The sequence below is a fragment of the Babylonia areolata genome, chromosome 24, assembly GCF_041734735.1.
Source record: "Babylonia areolata isolate BAREFJ2019XMU chromosome 24, ASM4173473v1, whole genome shotgun sequence".
NCBI lineage: Eukaryota > Metazoa > Mollusca > Gastropoda > Neogastropoda > Buccinidae > Babylonia > Babylonia areolata.
Genome location: NC_134899.1, coordinates 35,916,864 through 35,930,217, shown reverse-complemented (window position 1 = coordinate 35,930,217; position 13,354 = coordinate 35,916,864). Strand labels below are relative to the sequence as shown.

The 13,354-nt window shown below is 36.0% G+C and overlaps 1 protein-coding gene across 1 annotated transcript; it reads left to right on the top strand.

Moving 5' to 3' along the window:
• The first annotated feature begins 325 nt into the window (after positions 1 to 325).
• Positions 326 to 12,256, top strand: LOC143298923 (acyltransferase PGAP2-like). Its single transcript, XM_076611953.1, has 5 exons — positions 326 to 496; positions 2,562 to 2,826; positions 3,812 to 3,918; positions 9,656 to 9,764; positions 11,931 to 12,256. The coding sequence occupies exons 1-5, from the start codon at positions 332 to 334 to the stop codon at positions 12,212 to 12,214; spliced, it is 930 nt and encodes a 309-aa protein (XP_076468068.1). The 5' UTR covers positions 326 to 331; the 3' UTR covers positions 12,215 to 12,256.
• Positions 12,257 to 13,354: the final 1,098 nt, after the last annotated feature.

Here is a 13,354-nt window from a genome sequence, read left to right as displayed (position 1 = left end):
TAACATTAGTAATTACAACCCCATTTTACACTTAGACAGTCTATTATGCTTTGTTTTGCCAGTAGCAATATTCATTCAAAAAAATATTCAACATTAGTATCTGATACGAAGTGGCTTTTAAAGAAAAAGATGAAACAGCCATGTGTGTTTGGTTTGCCAAGATTCCCGAATTGCTCAATTCTAGAGCCGGTCACTTCCGGGAAGGGGGTTGTTTGGGCGAGACGAATAACGACAGTTAAATTATTTCTGTTTTTTCGCTCATTATATCGAACGCCCCCTTTTTTAATCTCAGGTAGTAACGGAAGAGATTTTGATACGATAAAATTACGCCATGGGTAAAGACGGAAGCTCTATTTCTACAGAAGGCGTGTTACTTCGAATACGGTTTTGGCCATTCGCTATCTGCACGGTGTCTCTGCCGGCCGTTTCCCTGGCGATATGTTTCATCACAGGATTTATTTTCCGTTTCGATGATGTTAACGAAACGATGTGTGAGGTTAGTACGCTTATCTGAATGAATCATTAATCTATGGTTACATGTTGCCATTGGCTTTGAATTTCAAAGCAGACACACCCATCTTCAGATCCTGAAGTGTTCAAAACAAAACGTGTGGAATGTGATGGAAAAAAGAAGCAGCTTACATTAGTGAAAAAAAAAAAAACAACAACAAAAACAAACAAACAAACAACAACATCAACAACAAAAACACCCAAAAAACAACCAACCAAAAAAAAACAACAAAAAAACAACCCCCTCCCTCCCCCGCCCCCTAAAACAGTAATTTGCAAGCGTAATTTGTGGATGGCATTGTAGTAAGTATAGAGAAGAAAAAAATGATTGTGAAGAAGTGGGATATCAAGACTTTTTGTGGGAATGGATTTTTCTTCTGTAACAAGTGAATTTTTAACACCTGTTCACTTGTCTGAAGCAAAGAAGAAAAAGTTTCCAGTGAACAATGTGGTGGTGGTTATATTTGTGCCACTGATGATGCTGTGTATAGATCATTGTGCTGAATTGGAGAAATCTCACCTAAAAAAGAGAAATTATTTTATTAAAAAAAAAAAAGAAGCATACTTTTAGAAGATGTTTCACTGTATGTCTACGACACTCTTTCACTCTGATATTCAGTAATTAGTGATAAAGCTTCTTGAAATTATTTTGATTTAAAAGTTTTTGCAACTTAAGAACATTTCAGGATCAAGAGCAGTCTGTGTCAATGACAGTTACACTGATACACTGATAAGTGCAATTGAAATCATCATTGTTTTTGTTTTGCTTTATTTAATTAGATTTAATAATTCAAAAATATACTCAGACATTTTGGATGTTAACCATGACCTATTTAACAATAAGATCTATACTTTTTTCACTGGACAATTCGTTTTTTTTCTTTGTTAATACATAAAAATAATTAAGTACAAATTGTGGGCATTCAGGATCAAAAGAAAGGGTTTGGGGTTCAGAATTGAAATGACATCAGTGGTCACAACTATACGCTGTTGGAATTCAAGTACAGTGTGTAAAAAGTTTGTTTATTGATATAATGATTCATAACATGGTGATAATGATATAAGGAAAGCAGCTCAATACCATTTTACATTTGTTTTTTTATTTTGTTTTTTATTTCATTGTTCATCATCATTTACCCCCCACCTCCCATTCCTCTAAAAAACCGAAAAACAAAACAAAACAAAGCAAACAAAAAACAAAACAAAACAAACAAACAAAACAACAACAACAACAACAAAAACAACAACAAACCCCAAACAAACAAGCAAAAAACAACAACAAAAAACAAAAAAAAACAAAACAACAAAAAAACCCACAAAAAAACACCAAAACTAGTCTGATACTGAAAATAATAAATTGTGTTTAGTGTATTATAATTGATAGAACACTGTTGTGTTGTATGATTTTTAATGTCAACTTGCGTAATCTTTTTTTGTTTTGTTCTTTGTGCTTACAGTCGTAAGTGTCATTGTTTAAAATAAAAAAAATAAAAGAAAGTGCCTCTACAGTCTATTTAGTCTACTGACTCAACAAAGAAACTAACAAGAGCTATACCCAGACTCTTTGGCTGTGAAGTACAAGAGCTGGTATCATTGACTAACAAAAGTAACACTAACAGCCATCATTGTCAAGTCAAATGAAGCAAAAAATTGAAGGGAACCCAGTGAAGCTGCGAGTATTCAATGACATTACTTTCCTTTTGTACTTATAGTTCAATGGTAATTGTTACCGATTTTTTTTTTTTAAGGCAACAAAAATATTAAGGAATCAAATTATATTAGCGTAGATAACATGGTATGTATGCATAGTAGACTTTTTTTTTTTTTAACAGATTTATTCCTATAGCAATATATATATATATATGCACATCATTTGAAGGAGATGAGCATTTAAAACTGACCTTTCCCCCCTAGTTTTAGACTATTATTATTATTATTATTATTTTTTTTTTTTTTACCTAGATACTAATCTTATTCTCATTTATACTTATCATCTTTATCATGGGGGAAAAAAAAGAACAAAAAAGCTTGTCTTCTTTTTACAAACACAGGTTAAGAACTACATTCCATCAATCAGTGCGGTGACCGGCATCACACCTCAGACCTATGTTTGGCGGATTGGCATCGCCCTTCATTCAGCGCCGCGCTTTGCCGTGGGCGTCATCCACTACCATTACTACCTCCAGCGCCTGAGCTTTGTCAAAGAGAGTCACCGTGGTTTCTTCAAGAAGCTGATCAGCCTCAACTTCTGGCTGAACACTATCGAGAATGCTTCGCTTGTTGGCGTCACATACATCAGTAACAGGGACAACTATCGTGAGTTTGCTGGGCAGTAGACGTTCTGTGGATGTTTATTGCTACATTAAAACTAGTTGAAAAGAAAAATGAAAAAGGGAGATTAGAGAGAGAGAGAGAGAGAGAACTCAGATCTGAAAACATTTTTTTATTCAAGGATTAAGATTTTTGGCGTGGCCCAATCTGTCCTAGACTGCCAGAGAGAGAGAGAGAGAGAGAGCACTGTGGGATTAGTGGTACTGCATTGAGTTGTGATTTTCCTTTTTTTTTTTTTTTTTAGTTAACAGCTTTTGCCATGGAATACTGACTTGTATAGAGTACTGGAGAATATCATTTTATATTTGACAGAAAATGAGAAGTAGAAGTAGCACAAATGCTAGGATCTATGATTCACAGACTTTGCGCTTGATCATAATTTTAACTCACAGTCACATGCTTCTTTATTGATAGTTTTGTTGATTTCAAAGAAAGTAAGATGTTTACAAAAAGGGAAGCTGGATTATGTGTTTTTTCTTACATTGATAATTATTATAAAAGCATGATAATTCAATTGTCAAAATTACATTTGTGACAGAAGACAAATTTTATGTGAATTTATACTTTTTTTAGCACGTTCTCAGATTTGTTTATTATTTTTGAACTAATACAATTACAAGTGCTGTAGTTCGAGTCTTGCATCCAAGTTTGCACTTATTCATTTATGTCATTGGTGAGTTTTGAAGTCTTTGAGATGGAGGTTGCTGTTTTTGCAAGAGAAAACTTGTCTAGATTTGTGAAGGTATTTCATTATTTGTGATGATATTTTTGCATGCATATTAATCCATACCTACAAGTATGTGTGTGTGTGTGTGTGTGTGTGTGTGTGTGTGTTTGTGTGTGTTTATGCATATGTAAATTATGTTTGTGTATTGTGTATGTGTATTGTTCCTTTTTTCTTATTTTTGTTTGTTTGTAAGTATTATAACAAGAACATTTGTTATCTGTTTGTATTTTCTTTTGGTTTCAGCGGTACATGAGAAGATCTTTGTGGTGTTCATGGTGACCTCGCTAGCCTACATGCTGAGTAACACCATCTGTTTCAAGATGTGTCGGGGTCCCACCATGACTGCTGATGTAAGGAACTCTTACCATAAAATTAAACTTTTGTGTGTGTGTGTGTGTGTGTGTGTGTGTGTGTGTGTGTGTGTGTGTGTGTGTGTATCACTCTCTCTCTATCAGTCTATATATATTTTTATTTTATTTATCCCAATATGTTATTAGTTTAGGAAAGGAAGTATTGTGTCAGTTATAAAAGTTAATTCCCAATGCTTTTTGTTGAAGTTGCCTAAGTGTGTAAGGCTGTCATTATCTGACTCCTTCAAACTTGTACTTTAATAAATATGAAAAGGATTGTCTCAGGGTCAGTTGATGATACATATGATAGTGCAGTGACAAAATTATGATTTGTTTAAAACTTACCAATAGTAAGAGTTTCAGCTGATGTTGCATGCATGTATCTGTTAACATCAGTTATTTTTAAAGCGGTGGACAGGCATAAAGATATATATTATATGTATATACTGACAAAATTCTGGCCGACGGTAACAGCTGTGTCATGGCAATTCACATGTTTTCATGTATGATTCAGAGTACTTTGACTTTTTATTATATTATAATGACTGAAGGCAACAGCTGTTTGATGATAAACCACAGGTGTAAATTGGAGTAATAAGACTTTATAGTTTACTTAATTATAGCAAAAGGTAATTGCCTGGAGAGCTACTGCAGATTTTCCACTTTTTTTTTTGTTCTATAAAATTAGAATAACCCCGTTTGAATGTTTCATTTGCCAGATGTTTGTGTGTGTGTGTGTGTGTGTGTGTGTGTGTGTCTGTGTGTGTGCGTGTGTGCGCTCATGTGAGTGTGTGTTCATGCATGTGTGTGTGTCTGTGTGTGTGTCTGTGTGTGTGTGTTCTTTCTTTAATTTGGCGTCTTTTCACTTAGAAGTTAAAGTGATATTAGACATGACATGTGTGTTTGTGTGTGGGAGATGGGAGCGTGGTGGGGATGGTGCTTTAACCTTTCCCGTACGTCGTGGGTGTGAAATCACCCAGACAAGTGTTTTTGCTCTGTAACTCAAGTAATATTGAAGCCACTTCCACATAATTTCATGACTTTGTCCATAATATAGTTTACTACATATCCACTGAACATTATTTTCTTTTATACATAAACAAAGAAGTTATTAATCAATTAATGTCCCAGTACGTCGTGGGTGTAACGACACCCATACTCCCAAAGAATAAACCTTGCACGCCGTACGTCGTGGGTGTGGAGCCACCCATGCAAAGCTTGCGCGCCACGCGTTGTCGACATGACGTCACTTGGGCTCGCTACAGAGAGAGATGAGAGTGACCTTGTTTTTTGTTGATCGTATCCCGTTTCAAGTCTGCGGCAAGTTTTACTCTAAAGTTGTAACTAATTTCAGAAAACAATATTTATTGCACTAGATATCTTCAACAATATTGAATGAACTGTTTTTCTTGTAGAGAATGATCGGGAGCAACTGATTGATAGCTTTTTATCTAGTTGGAATTAAAGTGCCTTTCTAAGAACTGGATATTTTTGTAAGTCTGAAATCAATTGATCTAAAATCTAGTTGATATAGAAATTTTATTCTTATCCTAATCTGTTCAAAGTAGAGAAAACCCGACTATGGCTAAAAAAAGAAAGATAGTTGATATAGAAATTTTATTCTTATCCTAATCTGTTCAAAGTAGAGAAAACCCGACTATGGCTAAAAAAAAGAAAGAAAAAAAAAATGCCAGCCAGCCAGCCAGGAATGCCGAGATCTAGGCCAAGGGAAGGGGGGACTGATACCAGGCTGTTGCTGCTATGTTAGGGCATCTGCCTTGACCGAAAGAGGATGGGCGTGTAGCCGCTAAAAACAAAACAAAGCCAACAACAAAAACAACACACACACACACACACACACAAAAACCAAAAAACAAAAACAAACAAAAAAAAAACAAACCGTTTTTTGTAAGTAACAACACTCTCTTCTCACGGGCAAAACTTATTCACAATGCGCCTGGTCAAGCACTGGAGTAAATAGCCTACACGCACAAGTGGAAACTGCGCATGCAAGTCTGCTGAAGAAAAGTCAAATTTGCTTTACGGACAGGTGTGGGTTACTGTGCACCCACGACGTACGGCAAGGTCTTATTTCTTCAGTGAAACCATGGGTGCCTACACACCCACGACGTACAGCGAAGGGTTAGTTCGTACACAGAAACCATGGGTGCCTACACACCCACGACGTACAGCGAAGGGTTAGTTCGTACACAGAAACCATGGGTGCCTACACACCCACGACGTACAGCGAAGGGTTAGTTCGTACACAGAAACCATGGGTGCCTGCACACCCACGACGTACAGCGAGGGGTCATTCCTTCTTAGAAACCATGGGTTTCTGCACACCCACGACGTACGGCGCGCAAAATTTTAGGCGACGTACGGGAAAGGTTAAGGGGAACACAGAGAAAGGATAAACTGGAACAATGAAATCAACAATTCATTAAATATCTGTGAAACAGCAACTAATAACATAAACGAAAATGGAAATAGAATTAATTATGGGATGGTCGGGTCAAAGAAACAATCCTATTGGACTATGTAACAGGGATTCAGCAATTTTGAACAGCAGTAATTAATAATTGGTTGGACACTATTTTATGTTTTGTTCAGAAATTTGTCTAACTTTGTATGATTTTGGAAGTAATCTAACAATCCTTTGACTTTGAAACAATATGGTGTTTTGTGATCTGTTTACATCTACACAATATATTTAGTCTTATATGAGACACCAGAGAGGTGACCAGCCTATAATAGTACGAAGAGAAATCCATCATTTTTTGTTATGTTATTTCAGTTGTGAACCCATTTTCCTTTGTGTATGAGATTTTGTCATCAGCACTAGCTTGATATCTGCTCCCTATTGAAGAGTCTAGCTGTCTGCAACATTCTGAAACTGATTGCTGAATAAGTATTACAAAAGTATAGAGATTCTTTGTGCACCTTTTTTTACTGCTCTGTCGGCCATTTAATTTCCTTTTATACCAGTATGAGAGGGTACCCAGCAAAATTGTGTGAATGTGCCTTTGGCTGATAGAATGTGTAATTAATAATTTATTTCAAATATAATATCCGGTCCAGCTTTTTAATTAAATGATTCTCATGCATGTTACACTGATTTTGAGTCAACCATTAAAACTACTCTGAATATAGTCACTGGGAGATATGTCTGATATTCCATATATGTCTGATATTCCAATGCCAGCATTATATTAACTAGTTCAGCTGTAAATATAGATAGCTTACTTTCAAGATAAAATGACATTTCAATTTTAAGTGTAGGAATTACAAAGGTTACACTCGTATTTGCATTTTCAAGCACTGAACTGAAGCACTTTCGTACTGTGGTATTTTTCATCCTTTTTCATATCACAATAGTTTATATCAAAAGCTGGTTTCTGTGTCTCCCATACAGGTATGGGTGTAGAAATAAATATGTAACTGTCACATTTTTTATATCTAATCCCCAATTTTCGATTAAGTCAGAAGTGTATGTTGCTATTTTGATTTGAGAAGAAGTAGTGCTGGCCCTTTTCGATTAGTCTGTATCTGATCTAATTTTCAACTCCTCTCCGACATAGTTATCACTTGTGCCAGCTCTGCTCCAAACCTTGGTGTTGCAAGCTCTCAGAATTCCACCTTCTCTGTATGTTTCCCAATTTGATGTGTAACTTGGAACACCTTACCTAGTGCAAGTTCATATGCTTTATAATCTGAACTTTGTAACTTTTTCAGCAGATATTTTGGGGAACTAAAGTACACTTCTTGACCATATGTAAGTTTTGATTTGATAAGTGCTGTAGAGAGGTGAATTAAATTTTTGACATCCATCCCCCAAGGCTGTTTACTAATGATCTTTAAGAGATTTAAACCTTTTCTTGCTTTTGTTAAAATTTATTCAAATGAACATTCCAAGTCAGTTTTGTTGTTAGGAAAACTCCCCAAAAATATGACACAGTGACAATGACATTATTTATATTTTAAACGTTCTTCAAGTAGTTTGAAATTTGGTAACTTAGCTGGGTTGCTTCCAGGGTTAAATAACTTCATACTGGTTTTATCAGTGGACAGTGATAATCCATTTTCAAATATGTATCGCCCAAGGCTTTGGAGATCTGCCTGATATAATCTCCTAATGTAATCTTGTGTTGTTTGTGGCATTGACTTCTTCAGGGTTATGTTCATCCACATGCATATTGAACATCAGCATATTGAACCAAGGCATTTTTTTATATGCTTTAGGAAAATCCTGTATAAGGATATTAAAGGATGGGTATTATGATTGTTCTTGTGGAATTCCCATGTCTAGAGTTCTAGGTGCCGAGTATGCAGTTCCTGTTCTAGCTTTCATAGTTCTATTTGATAAAAAGCACTTAATATAATTGTACATGTGTCCACTTAGGCCTTTATTTTTCAGCTTTAACGATAACTGTTTGTGCCACTCTAGATCAAATGCCTCTTTAATGTCAAAGAATGTTGGTAGAAGATCTTTTCTACCAGCAAGTTGTTGCTTTATTTGAGTAGATGATTTAATCAAGTGTTCTGTTGTAGATCTTCTTTTTCTAAATCCAGCTTGGTTAACAGGTATGATTTCATTTTTTTTCACAGTAGTGTAGCAGCAAATTTAAAACATTTTTTCTAATACCTTTCCAGTACGGGAGGTTACTGCAATGGGTCATCAGCTATTTTTATCACTGTGGGGTTTTCCTGCTTTCAGAATTGGAATGATTATGGAATGTTTCCATAACTGCGGTATAGCACCATTATCCCATCATCCGTGAATAACTGTATGTAAGAAAACCGAACATTTTTCGGGTACATTTTTCAACATCTGGTTACTAATTGTGTCAAGACCAACAGAACATTTTTTGTTGTTTGTCGCAGATATTGCATTTTTCAGCTTTGTCATCGTTATTGGAGAATTAGAAAAACTTACCAGCATGTGTTTTCCACCATCTTGATGGAGTGTGTGTGTGTGACCACAGAATGATGAATAACTTACGTTATTTTTTTTTTTTGTATTCCTTTTTATCACAACAGATTTCTCTGTGTAAAATTTGGGCTGCTCCCCCCAGGGAGAGCGCGTCACTACACCACAGCGCCACCCATTTTTTTGTATTTTTTCCTGCGTGCAGTTTTATTTGTTTTTCCTGTCGAAGTGGATTTTTCCACAGAATTTTGCCAGGAACAACTCTTTTGGGTTCTTTAGTTTTACATGTGCTAAGTGCATGCTGCACACGGGACCTTGATTTATCGTCTCATCAGAATGACTAGCGCCCAGACCACCACTCAATGTCTAGTGGAGGGGGAGAAAATAACGACGGCTGAACTGTGATTGTGATTCGAACCAGCGTGCTCAGATTCTCTCACTTCCTAGGCGAACGCGTTACCTCTAGGCCATCACTCCACATGTTGAGCGTGTGTGTGTGTGTGTGTGTGTGTGTGTGTGTGTGTGTGTGTGTTGTATGAATTACCAATCTAATCCAGTGTGAATTTATTAAGTGAATGGTTTATGGATTGATCTTATTTACTGTATTTTGGGCTTTTTTGTTTTTTTGGTTGCAAAATCGGTCACACTGTCTATCTTAGAAAAAGTTTGTTAGTGGAATAAACAACAACAACAACAAGATCAGAATGACTTTTTTTTTTCCACTGACATCAGCAGCACCATAATGTAGATTCTTTCAAACTAAAATGTTATATGTATTTCTTTTTATTATCTTATGTCTTTCATCAGGAGGAGAAGTCGTACTTCTGGAAGAAGGTGATGTTTGCTTCCATCATGTCTGCCACTGCTGGCCTCATATACTTCTTCATCAAGCATCGCCTGTTCTGTGAACCAGGAGGTATGGAGTGCAGGCAGTATGTGGTGTCACTCACATTCTGTGTATCTGTTTGCATCTTTGTTTGTGGAGTTGCTTGTCATTGTAGTTTTTCCCTTATTTGAAATGAGTTGAAACATATTTGGGTATTTTGATCTCTTTTCCAGTCACTTTCTTCTTGGTCTCTGTCTCCCTCATGCCCATCACATGCACATGCATGCATGATCTTGCGAGCTCACGTGTGCGCGCATGCGCACACACACACACACTCACTCTCACACACATACACACACACGCACGCACGCACGCTCAAACTCTCTCACACACACTCACACATACAGATGTGCGAGCGTGCTCGTGGGCGCACACACACACACACACACACACACACACACAGAGTAATAGTTCTGGTCAAGTGATAATGAGAGTGAAAATGATAATGTCATCAGTAGAACTGTTAGTGAAACTGTAAGTGGAACTGTGTTCACACTTGCTGACATGCAAGCACACATCTTTTGACACATGCTTACATGAGAAAATAACAAAAAAACTGAGAAATGGTTGAAGCATCTGTAGTAAGTAAAAAAAAAACCCCAAAAACAACAACATATATATTAAAAGATTTTCTTTTGAAAACAACCCCAACTAATCTGATATCTTTAACTCTTGTCATGCACTTTATTCTTTTGATGATAAGCTCTATAAAACTTCGAGAACATATAATAAAGACAATGTGGGAACGTGATGTTAATTTGACCGACCCACAAACTTTTGACCTTAAAGCTCGTCCAGTTCATTTGAAATCAATCTTAGACATAATATTTATTTTGCCTGTCATTCTTTTAGCAGTGTTATAAACTGTGTTGAAGGCTGTTTAGTGTTTGTAGTTTGAGGTTTTTGTGTGTTGATTCTGAGAGTGGAGTGTGTACAGCACCTTGAATTGCATTATGCAAGATTATTTGTTTTTTGTTTTTTTATAAACAGTTCATCATTCTTATTTCTCTTCTTCTTCTCCTTATCATTCCTATATCTACAGTTTGTTTTGTTATACGTTGGCGTTACTCAGCGTTCGATTTCTTTCTCCCATTGCAGTTACAACAGTGGATTGTTAGTAATGTTACAGTGCATTGATAGGCATTTCTCAGGATTTTGCGCTTTTTGAAAATGATTCATAATTGTCATTTATTATATTCATCATTATTATTGTCATTGTAATAAATTTTACAATTGGTTAATGTATTACTGTCAATTGGTGTTGTTTTCCAACATTCAGTTTCTTCTCCCTGTGCGAAAATGATTATTTATCATCATCATCATCATCATAATTATTATTATTATTCTGGTCTTTACAGTGGGTTTATGTATTGATGTCATTGTTCCAGCATTCAGTTTCTTCTCCCTGGGCAAGAATGTCATTGTAACAGTGCATTGAGTTTCATTTCACAAGTTCATGCACTTTTGAACATTATTCATCATAATTATTTATTTTGATAGTCACTGATGATAAATATTATTGTTGTGATGATGATAATGGTTATGATGATTATTCATGTCTTTACAAAGGGGTTATGTATATGTTGATATTGTTCATTGTTGTTTACCATCTTTCAATTTCTTATCCCTGTGGGAGTATGTCAGTAGACTGTTAAGATGCATTGTGTCACATTTATAATTGTTTTTTTATTAATTTTTTTTTTCATATATAAATGATTCATCATTAATATGTATTATCATCATCATCATTTTCATATTGGGCTTATGTGCATGTTGGTGTTGTTTATTGTTGAGAGACTCATTTGATCTGCCAATACAGTGTTGTGGTCTGGGTACAGAACCCAGTCTCACCCTTTCTCCAAAGTTCAACTGGAAGATCAAACTGAGCATTGAGTCATTTAGATGAGACGATGTGCCGAGGTCCTGTGTGCAGCACGCACACACTTGGCATACTGAAGAAGAACCTTTGTTGTCCTCTGGCAAAATTCTGTAGAAGAAATCCACTCTGAGTGATAGGCACACAAATATGCATGCACTCCAGGTCTGACTGCTGGCATGTCAGGCTGTGTTGCTGATCAGGCGTCTGCCTAGCTGGGATGTGATGTAGCATTTTTATGGATTTGTCCGAACGCTTTAATGCCTGCTTGGGAAATGGAAACTGAAACTGAAACCTGATTGGCCTTGCGTTTTTTCCAGCGTTCAGTTTCTTCTCCCTGTGCGAGTACGTCATCGCATACACCAACATGGGCTACCACATCACGGCCTACCTGGACTTCAAGGACAAGGAGTGGCTGGTGGCCACGCCCCTCTGTCACACTGCAAACGGCGCCGCTGTTGTTGACAACAACAACTCGCGGACCACTCCTGCTCCCACTGCCGCCACTGTCACAGCCTCAGCCGCTTCCCTCGCTTCCACCTCCTCTTCTCCACCACCTCTCCTGGCTGCTGCCAACGGCACCACTCGACGGAGACGGCAATGACGGCTAGTGATGTAGTATGGGTTATGTTTTTTTGTTTGTTTGTTTGTTTGTTTGTTGTTAGGGGTTTGTTGCTCTTTGTTATTTATTTATTTGTTTATTTTTTTATGAAAAAGAAAAAAAAACATTTTGTTTTTACTTGTTTATTTTCAGTGATTATTATTAGTGGTGGTAGAGATTTTGTTTCACTTGCATATTTGTTATGTACACAGTTATTATTATTAGTAGTAGTACTGTTGTTATTTTTGTTGTTGACAGTTATTACTATCATTATTATTAATTTTTCTTTTAAAGGAAAACAGATTTTGTTTCACTTGTTAATTTATCTTTTATGTATATCATAATATTTTATCGTTTTTTTGTTGTTTTTTTAAACACCTTTTTTTTTCACTTGTTTCTTTATTTCTGTGTTTTTTTGTTGTTTTGTTTTTGTTTTTTTATCAAACAAGAAAGAAATGAGCTAGTTTATTGTTGTTTTTGGTTTTGTTAATTAAAAGAAGGGATGTTCTCCACTTTGAAATTTAATTGACTGCCAGTGCTTTTTCAGCTTTTCAGGACAAGAGCACAGTTCTTTCTCGGCACACTGAAAACAGTGACATGATGGGTTTTTTTGTTTTGTTTTGTTTTTGTATTTTCCAAAGATAAAAAAGAGACACAGAATGAATTAATGTGTATTTAACTTAGGAAGACTGACTACTAGTATCTGAAGTAACTTTGATTGATAATACTTGGTTGACACTAGTTCATGATATGTTATATAAAGAACAAGAACTATTTTTTTAGTGAAGCTGTTTTGCTTTGTACCCTTTTGTATCCAAAAGACCCAAATAGCATAACAAATGCTTATTCACATGCTTGCTCACATGTGGGTGATCTTGTAAGAATCACTTTCAAACTTGCACCCACAAGCACACGTGTTTGCATGCCAGCGCACATGCACTTTAACACAGAGACTTTTTAATGAAAACAAAGGTCTGGTGTTTGTCCCCTCTTGTGTAGAATCATCAAGTGTTTTTTAACTTGAAAAAAATCACCAGTTTGAAAGAAAGAAAAAATAAAGAAAAGAGATGGATTAAAAAAAAAAAAAAAGTACAATGTGTAATTTGCCATCGGTACACTGATTTTGTTTCACCGTTATAAACT